Source organism: Neovison vison, chromosome 14 (genome assembly GCF_020171115.1).
Source record: "Neovison vison isolate M4711 chromosome 14, ASM_NN_V1, whole genome shotgun sequence".
NCBI classification, from domain to species: Eukaryota; Metazoa; Chordata; class Mammalia; order Carnivora; family Mustelidae; genus Neogale; species Neogale vison.
In genome coordinates this window covers 39238638-39255936 of record NC_058104.1, presented here as the reverse complement: position 1 = coordinate 39255936, position 17299 = coordinate 39238638, and the positions used below count along the sequence as shown (strand labels likewise).

At 58.4% G+C, this 17299-nt stretch overlaps 3 protein-coding genes across 5 annotated transcripts; 2 read left to right on the top strand and 1 right to left on the bottom strand.

Moving 5' to 3' along the window:
• Window positions 1-1406: 1406 nt before the first annotated feature.
• Window positions 1407-12171, top strand: TBC1D10B (TBC1 domain family member 10B). Its single transcript, XM_044233917.1, has 9 exons — window positions 1407-2505; window positions 5837-5936; window positions 6233-6340; window positions 6430-6536; window positions 9528-9642; window positions 9768-9833; window positions 10003-10192; window positions 10534-10688; window positions 10790-12171. The coding sequence occupies exons 1-9, from the start codon at window positions 1553-1555 to the stop codon at window positions 11432-11434; spliced, it is 2439 nt and encodes an 812-aa protein (XP_044089852.1). The 5' UTR covers window positions 1407-1552; the 3' UTR covers window positions 11435-12171.
• LOC122896000 (sesquipedalian-1-like) lies at window positions 12170-13391 on the bottom strand. 2 transcript variants are annotated; one of them, XM_044233922.1, is made up of 2 exons: window positions 13180-13391; window positions 12170-13003 (listed from the first exon to the last, which is right to left on the bottom strand). In XM_044233922.1, the coding sequence occupies exon 2, from the start codon at window positions 12949-12951 to the stop codon at window positions 12334-12336; it is 618 nt and encodes a 205-aa protein (XP_044089857.1). In that variant the 5' UTR covers window positions 12952-13003; window positions 13180-13391; the 3' UTR covers window positions 12170-12333. The 2 variants fall into 2 exon arrangements, with proteins under 2 accessions (XP_044089857.1, XP_044089856.1); XM_044233921.1 differs by having other exon boundaries at window positions 12170-12975.
• Window positions 13368-16287, top strand: CD2BP2 (CD2 cytoplasmic tail binding protein 2). 2 transcript variants are annotated; one of them, XM_044233919.1, is made up of 7 exons: window positions 13368-13451; window positions 14361-14568; window positions 14802-14937; window positions 15061-15218; window positions 15334-15775; window positions 15858-15964; window positions 16042-16287. In XM_044233919.1, the coding sequence occupies exons 2-7, from the start codon at window positions 14491-14493 to the stop codon at window positions 16150-16152; spliced, it is 1032 nt and encodes a 343-aa protein (XP_044089854.1). In that variant the 5' UTR covers window positions 13368-13451; window positions 14361-14490; the 3' UTR covers window positions 16153-16287. The 2 variants fall into 2 exon arrangements, with proteins under 2 accessions (XP_044089854.1, XP_044089853.1); XM_044233918.1 differs by lacking the exon at window positions 13368-13451 and adding an exon at window positions 13845-13926.
• Window positions 16288-17299: the final 1012 nt, after the last annotated feature.

Genomic DNA, 17299 nt, shown 5'->3' with positions numbered 1-17299 from the left:
AGGGGGCATTGAGAGGATGAGGTCCAAGGAATTAGAGCCTGGATTCTGGGGAGGAACTGAGATAGATTGGGGGGGGGGGCTGCTGCTGAGGAGAGGAACTTAGGGCTTGGGATTCCTATAGGAAATGGAGGCTCCAGGGAAATGGGACGCTTAGAGGATTTGGGGGCTCTGGTTATAGTCGTCTGGGCTTTGAGTGTTGAGGCTGGTTGCGGGCCTAGATGATAATTAGAGACAACGTGAAGGTTGAGAGTACTTGATCAGGCCAGTGGATCTCTGATGGGATCTCACACACCACCAGAGTGAGGCGGCTCTGGATGCAGAATGGGAGCCCGGGGGCGCTTGGCTGGTTTAGTCGGTAGGGCTTGCGGCTCTCCATCCCGGGGTGAGTTCAAGCCCCACCTTGCTTACTTGAGAGAGAAAGAGAATGGCAGCCCAAAAAGGACTCAAGCCAAGCAGCACGGCCCCCTTATTGGCTAAGGGCTGCTCTAATGTCCGTGGCCCCCGCCTGCTCTCGGCGCTGTCCCCAACTGTCACCTCCTCCTGCGCCTGTCTCCGGTTGTCACCGACATCCCTGGGCTGGCACCGCCTGCTGGCAGCGCCCCGACCCTCTGGATGCTGCCATTGGCTGAGACAGCCGTCTATCTTCCCTCTCTGCCGCTTAAGTGAGGGAATACGCTCATTGGCTGACGATGCAAATTCATAGCCAACCTGGCCCGCCCCCCCAGCTGTCGTTCCTTCTTGACCTTCTTGGGAGACCTAAAGAATTCCACAGCTCTTCCTATTGACTGCGGTTGCCGTCTGTCACCGCCCAAAGATTCACCGCTGTCTGTCAACTTGCCCTCCTCCTGCTCCCGCTTTTCATTGGCTCCCTTTTTACTGTTTCCAGTGGCCGGGCTCGCCTCTTCTCGCGCAGCTCCCGCCTCCTTCCGCGGTCTCTCACCCTCTAGCCATTTTTATTGGCCAGAAGGTTCAGCTTCCCGCTTTTCTATTAGTTATCCCTTTGGTTCCGCCTCCTCCTGCCTTCACTCGCCCTCTCATTGGCCTTATAGCCCTCCCCTCCATTTCCTCTTTCCAAATTACCCAGCCCCTTCCCACCGCCAACCCCACCCACCCTTCCAACCATTGGCAGAAACCCAGTTCCTTCTCTCCTATTATTCGTCCAAACCCTCTGACGAGGCGGGAGAAAAAAAGGAGCGCGATGGGACTGCGCGCGCGCAGGCGTGAAACGCTGAAACGCTGGCCGCTTAGCCGGCACCGGGGCATGTGCGCAGGCGCGAGGTCGGCCGCTCGCCTGAAGCAGGAGGGAGGGGGCGGCAGCGAGAGAGCGCGAGGGGTGAGAGGGCGCGAGCGGGACCCCGGCGCCTGGCGCCCCGGGACCCCTGCCACGCCTCCGCGCGCCCGGCGGCGGCCCGCGCGCCGCCCCCGTCCCCGACGCGCGCCGGGCCGCGCCCTTATCCTTCTCCCCTTCCTTGGCGGGCGGCGCGCAGCGGCCTGAGGGGCGGCGCCTTCTGCGGCCGCCCCGGCGAGGGGATGTGAGGGTAGGCCCGCGGCCATGGAGACCGGCCCGGCGCCCCTGGTGGCCCCGCCGCGCCGTCATGGCGCCCCCGCGGCCCCCTCGCCGCCGCCCCGCGGCTCCCGGGCCGGACCCATCGTGGTGGTGGCCCCGGGGCCGCCAGTGACCACGGCCACTTCGGCCCCGGTCACCCTGGTGCCCCCCGGGGAGGCGCGGCCCGCCTGGGCACCGGAGCCCCCTCAGACGTCGGCCCCGGCCCCGGCCCCGGCCCCGACCGCCACGAGCAGCACAGTAGTGGTGCTGACGCTGGAGGCCTCGCCCGAAGCCGCGAGGGCGCAGGTCTCCGCTGGCTCAGACCCCCCGGTGCCCGCGGCGGTGGCTGGAACCGAGATGTCCATGGCTTTGGGCCCGGGGGCTGACTCTCCGAAGACGGAAGAGGCTAGACCCTCCCCCGTCCCTGGACCAGGGACTCCCACCGGGACCCCCACCAGGACCCCTTCCAGAACGGCTCCTGGGGCTCTGATCGCCAAACCCCCGCTTGCCCCCAAGCCGGGAACCACAGTTGCCTCAGGAGTGACCGCGCGGGTTGCAGCAGTGACAGCGGGACAGGTGACAAGCGGACATGGAGCGGCAGCAGCAACATCAGCATCCACCGCACAGGCTCCAGAGGACCCCTCAGGGCCTGGCCCGGGCCCGTCCGGGACGAGTGAGGCTCTGGTCGCTGTCGTGACGGTCACCCCGGCTCCGGAGCCTGCTGAAAACTCTCAGGACCTAGGCTCCACGTCCAGCCTGGGACCGGGCATCTCGGGGCCTCGAGGGCAGGCCCCGGACACTCTGAGCTACTTGGACTCTGTGAGCCTCATGTCTGGGACCTTGGAGTCCTTGGCGGATGATGTGAGCTCCATGGGCTCAGATTCGGAGATAAACGGGCTGGCCCTGCGCAAGACGGACAAGTATGGCTTCCTTGGGGGCAGCCAGTATTCGGGCAGCCTGTGAGTACCCGGTGGGCGTCCAGTGGGACTGCTTCAGGGGAGCAGAGGTTGGGGAGGAGGAAATGACACGCCTTGCCCAGACTGTCAGCCCAGCCTCCTTTGAGGCTCCAGGGGAGCGCCTCCAGCAGAGGAGTGAGGTACTCCGCGTTCCCTCTCCAGCCTAGAGCATCCCGAGGTTTCGATGGCGCTTGTGTGTTGGGGTTTCAGACCAGGTGTCAGGAGATCTGGGTTGGGGCTTTTAGTGTGTCCGGTGCTCTTGAGCTGGCGTCTTCCCTACCTCCGTGCCTCGGTTTCCTTCTCTATCAAGTGAAAGGTTGAATGACACTGTACCTAAGGTCATCCCAGGTCCTTGATGCGAACTCCAGCTATGGGCCAGATAGTCTGGAAAGCTGGCTGGGCAGGGGCTGTGGTAGAGCCCTTTGGTCCCTGAGGGGAAAGGAGGGAGGCAGGCATCTCCCCTCCCCGATAGCCCTAGGTCCGATGGGGCGGTGCGATGGGGAAGTCGTGGATGGAGGGGAGACCCTGCAGGCAGGGCTCTTCTGCAGAACAGAGAAGGGCGGGCTTATGTTCTTACTTAAGGAAAGGGGTTGGGGGAGGCCTCTTCCCCATTTCCTCATCTCCCCAGCCCGGCTTACTCTTTCCTAGTTCCCTCCAGGGGCCTGAGTCACTCCTGATGTAGGAGTGTGATTGCCTCTGACTTCTTCCTTCCCTCTCTCTGGATCCTGCGCATTGTTCCTGTACCCCTTTCACCTGCTGGTCAGGTCAGCCTCCAGCATCGCCTGAGCACCCAGGTGCCAGACCTGTGCTGGGTACTAGGGATGAAATAGTTGTTTCAAGGTGCTCATCATCCAGAGGGAGAAACAAATACTTAAAGAGTTGGTTTCAGTGTGTGTTAGGTTTAGCCTAGAGCTCATCACAGGATTTTCTGAGCATCTAGGGAAGGGACCCACTCAGAAGTCCGCTGAGGCTGCTGGGAATGCTGAAGAATGAATAGGATTTAGTTGTGTATGTGTGTGTTGGGGTGGGGGGTACCTGCCTGCGGTTGGGGGAAGCACTTGGGAGGATAATCTAAGCATGTTTTATAATCCCCAAAATAGAAAATCTTTGAGCACGAACATTCATGGTCTTAGGAAGGCACCGAAGTTTGACCTTGGTGTTTTCCCATGCACAGAGGAGGCATTGTTGTACCCAATTTATAGGTGAAGAAACAGGATGGAAGTAGTTGAGTGAATTAACCCCACTCACATCTGGATCTGTGTGATGGGCTTCTTGTCAGTCCTATGCTGCCCTAGGGAACTTGGATTGAATTGGATTTTAGTGAGCCCCCCTTTGTGTGCTAGGCACCGTGCTGGTTGCTATTTCTATGCTTTGTAATTTTGTCCCTCTAAAATCTATCATCAGGGCACCTGGGTGGCTCAGTCGGTTAAGCGTCTGCCTTCAGCTCGGGTCATGATTCCAGGGTCCTGGGATTGAGTCCCACATCAGGCTCCCTGCTCAGCCAGGAGCCTGCTTCTCTCTCTGCCTGCTGCTCCCCCTGCTTGTGTTCTCTCTCATGTTCTCTCTGTGTCAAATAAATAAAAATCTTTAAAAAAAAAATAAAATCTATCATCTGGGCTGGAGGAATATACTTCTGAGGCAAGACTGACTGAGGTACATGTTACCCTAAAAGCTTGTAGTGGCTTCCCACTGGACACAGGATAATGTCCCAAGTGCTTTATTTTGCAGATAGGCTCCTTAGTATCTGTCTTTGCCAGCCTTTCTGGTCTTCTCTCTCATGACTGCTTACCACGTACTTAGTCCTGTGGTCCTGTTGAACAGACGGGCTGTAGTCTCTCCCCCTCCTACTCCGGCTTTCGCACCTGCCAGGAATGCCTTTCTCCCCCTTCTTGCCTAAGTATGTCCTGTTTAGTCCTTCATGGCTTATAACTCGATGTCTCCTCCTCCAGGAAGCCTTTTCTGGTATTCATTGCTCCTACTCCAGTCGGTGTCTCTTCTGTGCAATTTTTATCATTGCCTTTCCCATACTACATTGTAATTATCTCCCTTGCAAGCTTGTGACCTTCTTTTTTTTTTTTTTTCTTTTCAAAGATTTTATTTATTTATCAGAGAGAGAGGGAGGGAGAGAGCACAGGCAGACAGAGAGGCAGGCAGAGGAAGAAGCAGGCTCCCTGCCGAGCAAGGAGCCCGACATGGGACTCGATCCCAGGACGCTGGGATCATGACCTGAGCCGAAGGCAGCTGCTTAACCCACTGAGCCGCCCAGGCGTCCCTGCTTGTGACCTTCTTGAGGGCAGGAAAGATATTATCTTATTCTTCTGATCCTTAGCAGAGTTTGGAACTGACTTTGGATGGAAATTAATGAGAGGTGTTTAAGGGGCTCCTAAGACAAAAGAAACTAATATTTAATGAGCCCTTCCATTTACCAGTCCTTTATATAGTTTCTCAGTAGTTCTCTCATAACTTTGTGACGTAGGTGGTGACATCCCTTTTTTATAGAAGAGGAAGAGACTCAGGTTATCACTTGCCAAGATTCCCCAACTTCTAATGGACGGAACTGGGATTTGAGCTCAGGTCTGTGTGGAAACTCCAGCTCGCTCTTCCGTTCCACTCACCTCCTGGTGCTGGCTCCTACACGTAACTGTTTCAAGGCTCACGGGGCATCTTGAGTGTGAGGCTGTGACAGAGCAGTGGGCAAACTGTGCAGGGAAAACTTTATGTACTTGGGAATCGAGGGTGATTTCAGGAAGGAGGAGGTAGAGCGGATTGTAGATGGCCAGGGAGATCTCAAGAGTCTGATAGGAGGAAACTCAGATAGTTGCTTCTAAGGAGCAGAGAAATATATTTGTTCTGTATTTTATTTTGTGGATAATTATTGTTGTTACTGAGCACTTGCTGTTTGCTACCTCCTATGACCTCCATCTTACAAATGCCAAAATTGAGGCTCAGAATTCAGTGACTTGCCCAAGGTCACACAAGGAATGAGTGGTAAAGCTAGAACCTGGACCCAGGTCTCATGCAAAGTGTGGTTTTTAAATATTCTGTATCCTACCCTCCAAACTTGTATGTGCCATAAGCAGGATTTGAACACACCCAGCATGTATAGAGATCCACCATGAGAGCTCAACCTTTGTATAGAGATTCCTTCCAAAGAGAAGTCTTTTCAGTGTGGTGAGCAAGGCTCTTGGATGGCTAAACGGCCAGGTAGCTCACAAAATGCTTTTGCATCCAGTCTCTCATTTGAAACTGGGGAGGTGGACTGCTTCAGTTCTGCCAGCAGTCCCTGCTTTACACTACTACTTCTGACCCCTTCCATGTTCCCTTCATCCTGCAGAGAGAGCTCCATTCCCGTAGATGTGGCTCGGCAGCGGGAGCTCAAATGGCTGGAGATGTTCAGTAACTGGGATAAGTGGCTGTCACGGCGTTTCCAGAAGGTTTGGAAGGCTGAGTGGTGGGCAGGCCAATGGGGCTGGTTGTGGAGAGGTCTGGGAGGGCTCATGTGCTCCGGGGAAGCCGTGTTAGTTCTTGCTCTCTAGACTACACTGGGGGCAGGTGGTACTTGGGCCTGGGGGGAGGAGCAGCTTTGATGATAGAAGGCCAGGCCAGGTCCAGTGGAGTCCAGCCAATGGGATGTGTGAGGGGTGTGCCAGGAAGCCTGAGGACTGCTGGGGAAAGCCTGGAGGCTCTGCCAGCCCCTGGAGCTGCTGCCCTGCCCGCCGTTCTGTCTTAGGTGAAGCTGCGCTGCCGGAAGGGGATCCCCTCTTCCCTCAGAGCCAAGGCCTGGCAGTACCTGTCCAATAGCAAGGAACTCCTGGAGCAGAACCCTGGCAAGTTTGAGGTGTGTCCAGGGTATGGGGATGTGACATGGTGTGAAGGGTATCATCAGTCCCCCCAGATCCTGAGATCATCCCTGCTGTCCCATTGCAGGAGCTGGAACGGGCGCCTGGGGACCCTAAGTGGCTGGATGTGATTGAGAAGGACCTGCACCGCCAGTTCCCTTTCCATGAGATGTTTGCTGCTCGAGGGGGGCATGGGTAAGATGACCTGACCACGTGCGTCAGTCCGCAAGCATTGGTAGAGGGCTCCAGTGGATACAGGGCTGGGTTGGAAGCGGTTCTTGCTCTCCAGGGCTTGTAGGAGAGTGGCGCTTAATGGGCTGAGTGTCAAGCCATATTGAAGGAAATGTCCTGGGAGGAAGATTCTGACTTGGAATCTTGGGGGACTGCTGGAGGCGGGACAGGAGGGCACAACAACATACCGAAGAGGTCGCATTTGCACTGGGTTTTGAAGCATAGATGGGAGCAGAGCAGGGGCAGGTTTGTCGTGGCTGGGGGTTTCTGGAAGCTCGGTCTGGGGTGTGCAGTTGGGTAGAGCTGAGGCTGGAGAAGCAGTTTAGGGCCAGGTCACCAAAGGCCCTTAAAAATGTGCCAGGCACTTGTACTTCTGTTGGATCTACTAGGCTTCCCCGAGACGTGTATATATCAGTCCTTAGTGATATGCAAGATGGTATTCAGTGGTTCTCAGCTGGACTTTCTTCTTTAGTTGGTTCAGCAGATACTTAACTCCTGCTATCTGCCAGGCACTGGTCTAGCCACAGATGACAGCAGTTAACAAGAGACAAAAACTCCTGCCCTTATGCGGCTTACTATATTTTAGTGGGGATAGACAATACATAAGGAAGCCAGAGAAAAAGTATGTTGCATGTGAAATGGTGGTTAAGTATGAAAGAGGAGTTTAAAACAAGGGGAATAGAGCAGGAGAATGGAGATGGAGTTACAGGTGACCGGATCTGTGTTTTGAAAGGATCATTCTGACGGCTGTGCTGAGCATAGACTATAAGGGGACAAGGACAGAAGCAGAGAGACCCGTTGGGAGGCCATTTCTGTAATCCAGGAGTGAGGTGATGATAGGTAGGCCAGCGTGGCAGCCGTGGAACTATGAGGAGAAGGTATGTATTCTGAAGGTCGAGCCAGAAGGACTTGCCAGCGGATGGGACGCGGAGTAAGAGGGAGCGAGCGAGAGGGCACAATTAAGGCTGACTCGGAGGGTTTGGGGCCTGAGAAACAAGAAAAATGGAATTGTTATATATTGATGTGGATGGGGAAAATGGGGGAAAAGAAGTTTGAGGGGCACGTCAGCAGCTCAGTTGTGGAATATGAGGCTTGCAGTGCTGATGAGATGTCCAGACGGAGACGCCGAGTAAGTCAGATGGACGTCTGCCGCATCCAGGTCGGGGACGTGGGGAGAAGCTTAAAGTGGAGTGAGCTGGAGATTGTCAGCTTCCAGATGGGACTAAATCTCACCCATAGGACTGCATGGGGTCACCAGAGCAGCAAGTGCAGATATCAAAGGAAGCTCAAAGACTGAGCCCTGCAGCTCCAGCATTTTCTGGAATGGGAGGAGAACGAACCAGCGAGGGAGACTAGAAACAGAAACTGGAGAGGTAGAAGGAAGACAGGGCAGTGTGATTTCTGGAAGCAAATTGAAGAGGGGTTTCAGGCCCAGCTGCTTGAAATCCTGCTGATGAGTCAAGTCAAGTCAAGTCTGCAGATTGACCTCGGGACTCAGCACAGTGGAGGTCATTGGTGACCTTGATAAGAGCCGTTTTGTGCGGGGCAGTGGGTTAAAGCCTGACTGCAGAACGGGGGGACAGAGCTTCATGGCAGCGAGTCTGTGCCCTGAGGTCTTGCTGAGTAGGTAAGGAGGGAAACGATGTGGTGTTTGGAGGGGGCGGGGGGGAGGGTGAGAGACCTTTTTTTTAAGCAGGAGGAAATAACAGATGTTGGTATGCCAAGGGGATGATCTAATAGGGAGAGGAAATCGGATGGTGCAGGAGGGCTGGGACTGACTGGGGTGATGGCCCGTGTAGGTGAGAGCGGATGGGGGGCCGGTGTAGGTGAGAGCGGATGGGGGGCCGGTGTAGGTGAGAGCGGATGGGGGGCGGCGCCCAAGAGGAAAGGCTGTGTTTGGCCGGGCTCACAGACATTTCACCCAGAGCCATGGGGGAGGAAACAGGGACACATGCAGGTAGGTAGGTGAGGGAAGCATGGGAGCTTGGCATTGCGCGTTTATTGGAATGGGTATTAGATAGAAGAACTAGTGCGTCCAGCCTGTCCTTTCATGGATGCCACTGCAAAGCGGAGAAAAGAGACTAAGTGAAAAAGAGCGGGGTGGGGGGTATGAAACAAAGCACGAATGAAGATCACACTTCAGTGACTACATTTTGGGATAGAAGAGGTCATTTTTATGTTTTTCTGAGTAAGAAATGAGGGTTTGTGCTACAGAATGGCTACGGAGGCTGAAGAAACCGGCACGAATGAAATTCAAGAGGTGAGATCTGGTGATGAGCCGCTGGAACTGACGCAGGCCTCTCTTTTCCACGTGGGGCTGACAGAATGGGTTCCCAGACGCAGTGATGGCGCACCTTCAAGAAAGAGGAGCGGGGTCTAGGGCAGGGACTTTATCCTTTTGGTTGCAGAGACAAGAGAAAGGTCTGAGGCACAGCTGGCTTCCCAGGCCTTCTCCAAGAACCAGGGCCCACTGGACACAGTGGTGGGGACCTGATTCAGTCCAGTGAGGCAGATGAGGCGGGCCCTGCCCTGGGAAAGCCCCTGCCCTGGGGTGCTAAAAGCATTCGGACAGTGTGACAGGAGGGCTGATGGCTGCAGGCAGTGGAAGCTTCCCCAAGAAGGTGACCTTGAAGGTCTACGCGATGGTGGCAGATGAAGAAGGGAGGGAGAGCACAGCCTGTGCGGGGGAACGGGTAGGGAGCAGGTGGGGTGTGCGGGCAGGGTGTGAGGCTGGAGCCTGGAATGCTTTGGTTATGGTCGGAGTCTTTGGCTTCATCTCGATGGGCAGCACTCGGAGCATCAGTGGAGGCATGTGGTGGCAAAGCTCTGAGGTTAATCTGGAAGTGGGTCTAGGCAGGGTCTGGAATGGGGCTGGCTAGAGGGAGCAAGCTTAGTTTGGGGCAGAGAGCCCCCAGCTCCTGTGATTGCCCTCATCGCCTTCCCCAATACCCACAGGCAGCAGGACCTGTACCGAATCCTGAAGGCCTACACCATCTACCGGCCCGACGAGGGCTACTGCCAGGCCCAGGCCCCTGTGGCCGCCGTGCTGCTCATGCATATGCCTGCGGAGGTCAGCATCCCCTGGTCCTGGGAGGGGAGGGCCCGGGAGGACCTGGGCCTGCAGCGGCAACCGGGGAGCACTCTCCTCCCTGGTTCTCAGGCCCCATCTCTCCCGCTTGCTCTTGCCCTCCTCAGCAAGCTTTCTGGTGCCTGGTGCAGATCTGTGACAAGTACCTCCCCGGCTACTACAGCGCAGGGCTGGTGAGTGTGCAGAGGCTCGGGCGCCCCAGGCTGCGGGGAGGTCCTTGTCCTGCCCATTTGTCCCTCCACCCTGCGCCTCTCCCACTGAAGTGAGGATCCCCTCCCAGGGACAGGGCTAGCCTGAGGGGGTCCCCATAGACCCCCCTCTCATGGCTTCTCCCACCCGCAGGAGGCCATTCAGCTAGACGGAGAGATCTTTTTTGCGCTGTTGCGCCGGGCCTCCCCACTGGCACACCGGCACCTGCGGCGGCAGCGCATCGACCCCGTGCTCTACATGACCGAGTGGTTCATGTGCATCTTTGCCCGCACCCTGCCCTGGGCATCCGTGCTGCGCGTCTGGGACATGTTCTTCTGTGAAGGTACTTCTGCACCCACTCAGCCCACGGCAGGGCCTGGGGTTTCCACAGTGGCTGCCAGAGAGGCGCGTGCTGCCGGGAGGTACGCCGGGGCCTTGGCTTCCCTGTATGTGGTGTGGGGGCCGGAGAAACGGGGGCCCGGTCTTGGCTCTTCCATCAGCCCGAAGTCTACTCTCCCTCCCGGGAACCTGAAACCCAAGGCAGCTCCTTTCCCTCCGTGGGGCCTCCATTTCCTCATCTGTGAGGATGGCAATAAGCTGGGCATAGGGCCCGCAGGTCCCTTCTAGATGGGACGGGCTGCGGTTCCAGCCCTGATCGCTTGTGCTCTCTTTTCCGCCCTCCAGGCGTCAAGATCATCTTCCGGGTGGCCCTGGTGCTGCTGAGGCACACGCTGGGCTCAGTGGAGAAGCTTCGCTCCTGTCAGGGCATGTACGAGACCATGGAGCAGCTGCGCAACCTGCCCCAGCAGTGCATGCAGGAGGACTTCCTGGTGCACGAGGTAGGCCACAGCGGCCCAAGGCCACGGCACCTGCTTCTGCCTGTCCCCGCCCTCCCCTTCCCCTTCCCCTGCATCCTACTACCCAGTCCTTCTTGGTCTAGGTGACCACCCTCCCAGTGACGGAAGCACTGATTGAGCGAGAGAACACGGCCCAGCTCAAGAAGTGGCGGGAAACCCGGGGGGAGCTGCAGTATCGGCCCTCTCGGCGACTACATGGCTCCCGGGCCATCCACGAGGAGCGACGGCGACAGCAGCCACCCCTGGGCCCCTCTTCCAGCCTTCTTAGCCTCCCTGGCCTCAAGAGCCGAGGTTCCCGGGCAGCTGGGGGGGCCCCCTCTCCACCCCCTCCTGCCCGCCGGGCCAGCGTGGGGCCTGCCCCAGGGCCTGTGGTCACCGCTGAGGGACTGCATCCATCCCTTCCTTCGCCTACCGGCAACAGCACCCCACTGGGTCCCAGCAAGGAGACTCGAAAGCAGGAGAAGGAGCGGCAGAAACAGGAAAAGGAACGTGAGAGGGAGCGGCAGAAACAGGAGAAGGAACGGGAGAGGCAGGAGAAGGAGCGCCAGAAGTGGGAAAAAGAGCAGGAGAAGGAGCAACAGAAGCTGGAGAAGGAGCGACAGAAGCAGGAAAAGAAGGCCCAAGGCAGGAAGCTCTCGCTGCGTCGAAAGGCAGATGGGCCCCCGGCCCCCCAGGATGGTGGGGACAGGTCCTCGGCATCTGAGGCCCGGCAGGATGCTTACTTCTGACCTCTGTCTTCGGGCTGGACTGCATGGCCTCCCTCTTCCTTAGTCCAGAGCAGGCCCGGCCTGGGGCAGCCGTGAACAAGTCTGGAGCCCCCTCACCTCCAGTTGGGCCCAGCTGGGGTCTCTGTTACTCCTGCCCCAATTCCCTCCGGGGTCCGTCCCAGGTGCAGTCCTGATTGGCCGTTTGTCACCTCGGAGGTGACTTGGCAGTGGGAATCAGCAGTTTTCAGATTCTTACACCAGTTGCTCCCCTTATCCGTGCGTGGAGCTGGGTTCCTTTTCCCCTCCTTCAGCTCTGCCGGTCTCCCCCTCTTCCTGCCTGGGGGCCAAGGCTCTCCTCGCTCTCCTTCTGGACATCTCTGTTGTAATTCTGTACAGAGGACCTGGTGGGTCCAGGGTGGGTGTGCTCGCTCTGTCTTCTGTCCTTCAGTTCTCCTTCCCCAGTGTTCTTGCACTCACTTATTTAAAGGGACATGCGCTGGAGCAGGAATGTCCCCTCCTCCCACCTGCCATCCTTGCTTTCCTCTTCACCACCTTCCTGTGTATTCTCAGGCTTCTCCTGCTTTGTCTCCACCAGGATCCCCCCCTTTCGCCTTGTTTCCCCTCCAGCCCCTATCTGGGGAAGGGGTCTTCCCTTGAGCTCCAGGGGGTGGAACCCAATGTTTACATTGTCTTCTGTCTCTGCTCCCACCCTGTGCGGCGCTTTGAGGAATCAGAAAAGAACCTGCTGTTGTACCTGGGCTTGTCTCCTGCTTTGTTATTTGATGATGGGGGGCAGAGTAAGGACTGGACAGGGGGTGGAAAACAGTGGAGTAAGCCGGGCTCTGGGTGTCGACTGAAGCAGTTGGCTGCTCTTGGCAGGTAGGTACCTCTTGGCCTTTGGTCCATCTTTCAGTCCCTCATCAACAGCTGTTGGGCTCCGGCTCCTTCTCTGCCTGGGATCTGTTGCTTCCATTGTTACTGGCCTGGGGCCTTCGACGTACCACCTGCAGCACCCGGATCTCCTTCCCAAAGTGCTCGTGCAACTCCTGGAAGCTGGAGGGGGTACTGAGGGTGGCTAGGAAGCCACAGCCCTCTGGGGGTGAGCTGGGCTCTTGGCCAGCTGCCTGGCAGAGCTCCCGGTACTGGGCCTCCAGGGTGGGTAGGAGCCCCACCAGCTGCCTGCAGCTCGCCCCAGCCAGCGCCCACAGCCAGGCTCCCAGCTCTTCCTGATTTTCTGCTGCCAGCTTGTAGGCCCGCCCACCTGTGCCCTCAACCCTGGGGGTCAGGATGGTAAAGGCATGGGGTTCTGTGGCCCCAAGGCGTGGCTCCACCTGGCAGTTTTCCAAGAGAATGAGGCCCAGGGGTGTGTGGTCCGCTTGGTTCTCCAGGTAGAAGAGGAGGTTTCCCCGGAGGATGAACCAGCGGCGTTGATAGCTGGTATTTCGGGCTCCCTTCTTTAGCAAAATGCCCTCCCGGTCTGGAGCCTGTGTTCTGCATCCACGGAAGAAACTGAGCACGGACTTCTGGTGCAGTTTCATGGTAATCCAATCTGAGAGTAAACCCTGGGGGTAGCAGAGAAGAGAGGTGGTCCTAGCCCAGTGAGATTTAAGACTCTGTCCTCAAGAGGTAGCGGTCTTGCCCCCACGGCACTGGGACCCACACCTCCCAGCTCCAGCTCTGCCCCTTGGGCCAGTTCACTCGCCTGGGCTCCTGTCTCCCTGCGGCTGTGGGTTGAGAGGGGCACTGTTGCCCTTTTGCAGGCCTACCTGAGACCAGGGCACAAGCGACTTCTGGCCTGGGTACCGGGCACGGGTATCGCCGTCACCTTTCCGGGGACTTCCCACCTCGGAAGGCAGGAACTAGCCCAGGGGATAGGCGTGGGGTAAGTGACTTCCCCTGGGTCCTAAAGAGAGCGGAGTTCCGCAAATGCCCCCAGAGCCATCCGGGGCCGCCTCAGGGAGAAGAGCAAGGCCGAACCTAGGAGTGGGAGTGGGCAGAACTGGACCCTGAGAGGAAAGGCAGGATTCCCAACGAGATGGTGAGGGCGCAAAGCTCTCGGCCAGCCCTGGGGAAGGGTGACTCAACCCTGGAAAGGGAAACAGGCCGAAACCCACGGTCCCACTTTGGTCCTCCGGTCATGGCCCCGGGCGCCCCTTTAAGCAGAGTGCGCCCCCACTTTCTCCCCAGAGCCTCTAACTGCTGTCGGAGGGAGTCGAAACCGCATCCGGCCAGCGCTCTCGTCCGATCAGGGTCTAGGCGTTCAGGGGCCCCTCGTCCTCGCCATTGTCGCCCCCTGCTGCTCACGTCACGCTGGGGAGGGCGGAGCGGTCTTCCCCGCTCAGAGCACACTTCCGCCCGTTTCCCCGCTAGTCCTCTCCCGCGGGTGAAGCCACTTCCGGCTTCCTCGGCGCCTTCGCAGTTCTCTTCCGGGTGATGGCGGCCGGTGCCCCGGAAGTGCCCCTGGCGAAAGCCTCTCTCTTTTTCTTTCCCCTCCGCCTCCCGTGGATCCCTAGGTGAGCGCGCGCCGGCGGGGCTCCTCGAATCCCCGCGATTCGGCCGCCCCTCTGACTTGGATGGCTAGCCCCGGACAGTTGGGGGCTACCCCGCGGAGTTGGGAGTTCGGCGCGGGGAGGAGGGGGGCGGCCCCGACGCCAGGTCCGGGTCCGCCCGGGCCCCGCGGGCTCTGAGGGAGCTGGAGGTGTAGGAGCGGGTGTCAGCCCGCGGAGCTCCGTCGCCCCAGGACTGCGAGGGCCAGGATGGGGGGTGCGGGGTGGGGGGAGCCTTTCTCCTTTCGTCGCGGGCGGGGGTTGCCCGTGGGAAGCCCCTCCGCGCGCCCGCCTCTCTGGCCAGTCTCCAGCAACTCTTTCGGACCCAGCCAAGTCTCGGGGGCCTCCGCGCTGCCACCTTCTCTTTCGGTCCCTGATTCTGGGCTCCCTCTCCTCCCAAGCTGCATCTGATGCGCACCAGGTGACTGTTCGTTGGCTGGGGGCCCTTCGGTGGCGAGCAGCCTCTCCCAGTTCCCTTGGTCCGCACCCTTTCACCTCGGCCCGGCTTGGGGAAGGCCCCTCTGTGCAGTCATGCCAAAGAGGAAAGTGACCTTCCAAGGCGTCGGAGATGAGGAGGATGACGAGGACATCAGTGTCCCCAAGAAGAAGGTGAGGGGGCCAGGCTCCTGTATCCAGGGGAGGAGTGAGGGGAGGGAGAAGGAACTAGAAGCTAGAAGAGAGAAGGGGACAAAGAACACCTAGGAAGGGCCGGCTTTTCCATCGTTCCCTGGGAAATGGGTTTGGAGAATTTCCAGTTTGGGGCTTTGAAGAAAAACCTAGCTAGAGTGTTCTGGGGGAAGCCAGTGACCTGCGTCTCCTGACTCGCTGGCTCCTCCTCACAGCTGGCGGATCCTGTGACTGGGGCAGGGGGTCCTGGGAGCCGCTTCAAAGACAAGCACTCCTTGGACAGTGATGAGGAGGAGGATGACGACGAGGGGCCCAGCAAGTATGACATCCTGGCTTCAGAGGATGTGGAAGGTGAGCTAAACCCAACAACGGATGCCACCGGAGGGACGGATAGGGCTTCAGGGGGTGGGGGGCAGGGAAAGCTTTTTTGTCCTTTTGCTTGCTCAGTGTGGGACACCTGTGTCTTCGGTGCAGGTCAGGAAGCAGCCACACTCCCCAGTGAGGGAGGTGTGCGGATCACACCCTTCAACCTGCAGGAAGAGATGGAGGAAGGCCACTTCGATGCCGACGGCAACTACTTCCTGAACCGGGATGCTCAGATCCGAGACAGCTGGCTGGACAACATTGACTGGGTGTGGCCCAGGGGTCGACCTGGCTGGGGGTCTGGAGGCAGAAAGTGCTGGGCTTAGGCCCTGCTCACGGTTTGTTGGAGATAACACCCCCCCCCCTCCTGTTTTCCTATCCTAGGTGAAGATCAGGGAGCGGCCGCCTGATCAGCGCCCGCCTTCAGACTCAGAGGAGGAGGACGGCCTGGGCCAGACACCAATGAGTGCCCAGGCTCTCCTGGAGGGCCTTCTGGAGCTGCTGTTGCCAAGAGAGACAGTGGCTGGAGCACTGAGGCGTCTGGGGGCCCGAGGAGGAGGAGGCGGCAAAGGGGGCAGCAAGGGGGCTGGGCGGCCTAGTTCCCCCCAGCGCTTGGACCGGCTCTCTGGGTTGGCTGACCAGATGGTGGCCCGGGGCAACCTTGGTGTATATCAGGAGACAAGGGAACGGTTAGCCATGCGGCTGAAGGGGTTGGGGTCCCGGACTCAGGGACCCCCTGAGCCCACACCCGCACCCTCTCTGGACATGTTTGCTGACGAAGTGGCAGAGGGGGAGCTAGAGACTCCAACTCCTACCCAGAAGGGAGGTAAGACTGGAAGGTGGAGGAGGGGTGATGGGGGCAGGGGGCAGGGCACCAGAGGCCCAGATGGCCCTGCCTGTTCTTGTAGAAGCAGAGTTGCCAGGAGATGGTCTGGTGGACGTCATGTGGGAATACAAATGGGAGAACACGGGGGATGCTGAGCTGTACGGACCCTTCACCAGCACCCAGATGCAGGTAAGCCCCTTCCTCCTTCCCTCCCCCCACCGCCGCCCATACCAGGCCTTTGTCAGCTCTGCTCTCTCTCCCTGCAGACCTGGGTGAACGAAGGCTACTTCGCAGACGGTGTTTATTGCCGGAAGCTGGACCCTCCCGGTGGACAGTTCTACAACTCCAAACGCATTGACTTTGACCTCTATACCTGAGCTGGCCAACGGCCCAGTTTGGTGTCCCCTTCTTTCCTGGACTCTCTGGAGGAGGCCCCGGCTGCCTCAGGCAGTGAGGATTTGGGGGCCACTTTTCAGTCAGTTTTCCTTTTCCAATAAAAGCCTTTAGTTGTACATCAGGGCCTTGGCTGTGCTGCTGACCGAAGCCGAGGCCCTTCACAGCCCCTTTGGACTCGCCTCATGACTGTTTCCCGAGTTCCTTCTTGGGAGTTTCTGGTCACCTGAACCACCTCACCTTTGTTTACTGCTCCTGGGGCAGAGGACTCTGCTCACCGTGGAAAAAACCCCGTTGTTCACATGCTGTTTTCCAGTGTTTTCGGAGCAGGCTTCCTCTCTTGCTGGTCTTCGGCCTTTGGCTTTTAGAACCCCCGAATCTGTCTTTGCAGCCATTATAAGGTAGAGCGCCAGAAGTGAAGATTTTAGTCTTCCAAGGGTTAGGACATTTGTCGGGGATGAGTAGGAAGCCTGGTACACACTGGGCCCCCAGGGGTCTCAAGCTCCTCAGAGGAAGGGCGAACTCAGGGCCACTTGGGCCAACACTTGATCGGACACAAAAAAGACCAGTGCCTCCCTCGAGCTCAGAGCAAAGCAGGGGGCTGGCCCAGGCCCACTGGGCTTCTTTCCTAGGCCTTTTGTGGCACTTTTGAGGCCCTGAAGCTTCCGTATCCTGGGCTCCCACAAGTGTGCCTGGTTTGGGGCTGGTGCCTTGGGGGAACTGAGCTAACTAGGGGGCTGATCCCCTTCAGGAATTGAGATTCCGGGGCGTGGGGTCGGGAGGGAGACAAGCAGGTGTCATTGGACCCAACACCCCAGCCTCTCACCCGTGCTGCCACGTGCCTCTTCTCGCACCAGCTGAGGTTGCAACTTCCCTGTTCATGGGAGTCTCGGGGGAGCTGTAAGATTACTCCTCAGATTCTAAATGAATCGGTCTAGGCAGTGGCTTGGTGGTCGGGGCTTCTGAAAGCTCCCAGGGGATTCCAGCGTGCAGACAGGTGGAGAAGCACCAGACTCCCCAGGTGGAAGGGGCCAGGCTGGGAACAGGAAGACGAGGACGGGCCGCGGATAGGCGCGGCCCAAGAGAGGGCTACATCTTCTGTAGTAGCGGGGTCCACGCTAGTGCCAGCCC

Bases quoted from the DNA above. Each gene is read 5' to 3' on its own strand.
- TBC1D10B (XM_044233917.1), top strand. From the start codon at position 1,553: ATGGAGACCGGCCCGGCGCCCCTGGTGGCCCCGCCGCGCCGTCATGGC. The intron at 5,937-6,232 runs GTTTGGAAGGCT...GTTCTGTCTTAG, and splicing joins TGTCACGGCGTTTCCAGAAG to GTGAAGCTGCGCTGCCGGAA. The intron at 9,834-10,002 runs GTGAGTGTGCAG...TCCCACCCGCAG, and splicing joins GCTACTACAGCGCAGGGCTG to GAGGCCATTCAGCTAGACGG.
- CD2BP2 (XM_044233919.1), top strand. From the start codon at position 14,491: ATGCCAAAGAGGAAAGTGACCTTCCAAGGCGTCGGAGATGAGGAGGAT. The intron at 14,938-15,060 runs GTGAGCTAAACC...TCTTCGGTGCAG, and splicing joins GGCTTCAGAGGATGTGGAAG to GTCAGGAAGCAGCCACACTC. The intron at 15,219-15,333 runs GTGTGGCCCAGG...TTCCTATCCTAG, and splicing joins GGCTGGACAACATTGACTGG to GTGAAGATCAGGGAGCGGCC.
- LOC122896000 (XM_044233922.1), bottom strand. From the start codon at position 12,951: ATGAAACTGCACCAGAAGTCCGTGCTCAGTTTCTTCCGTGGATGCAGA.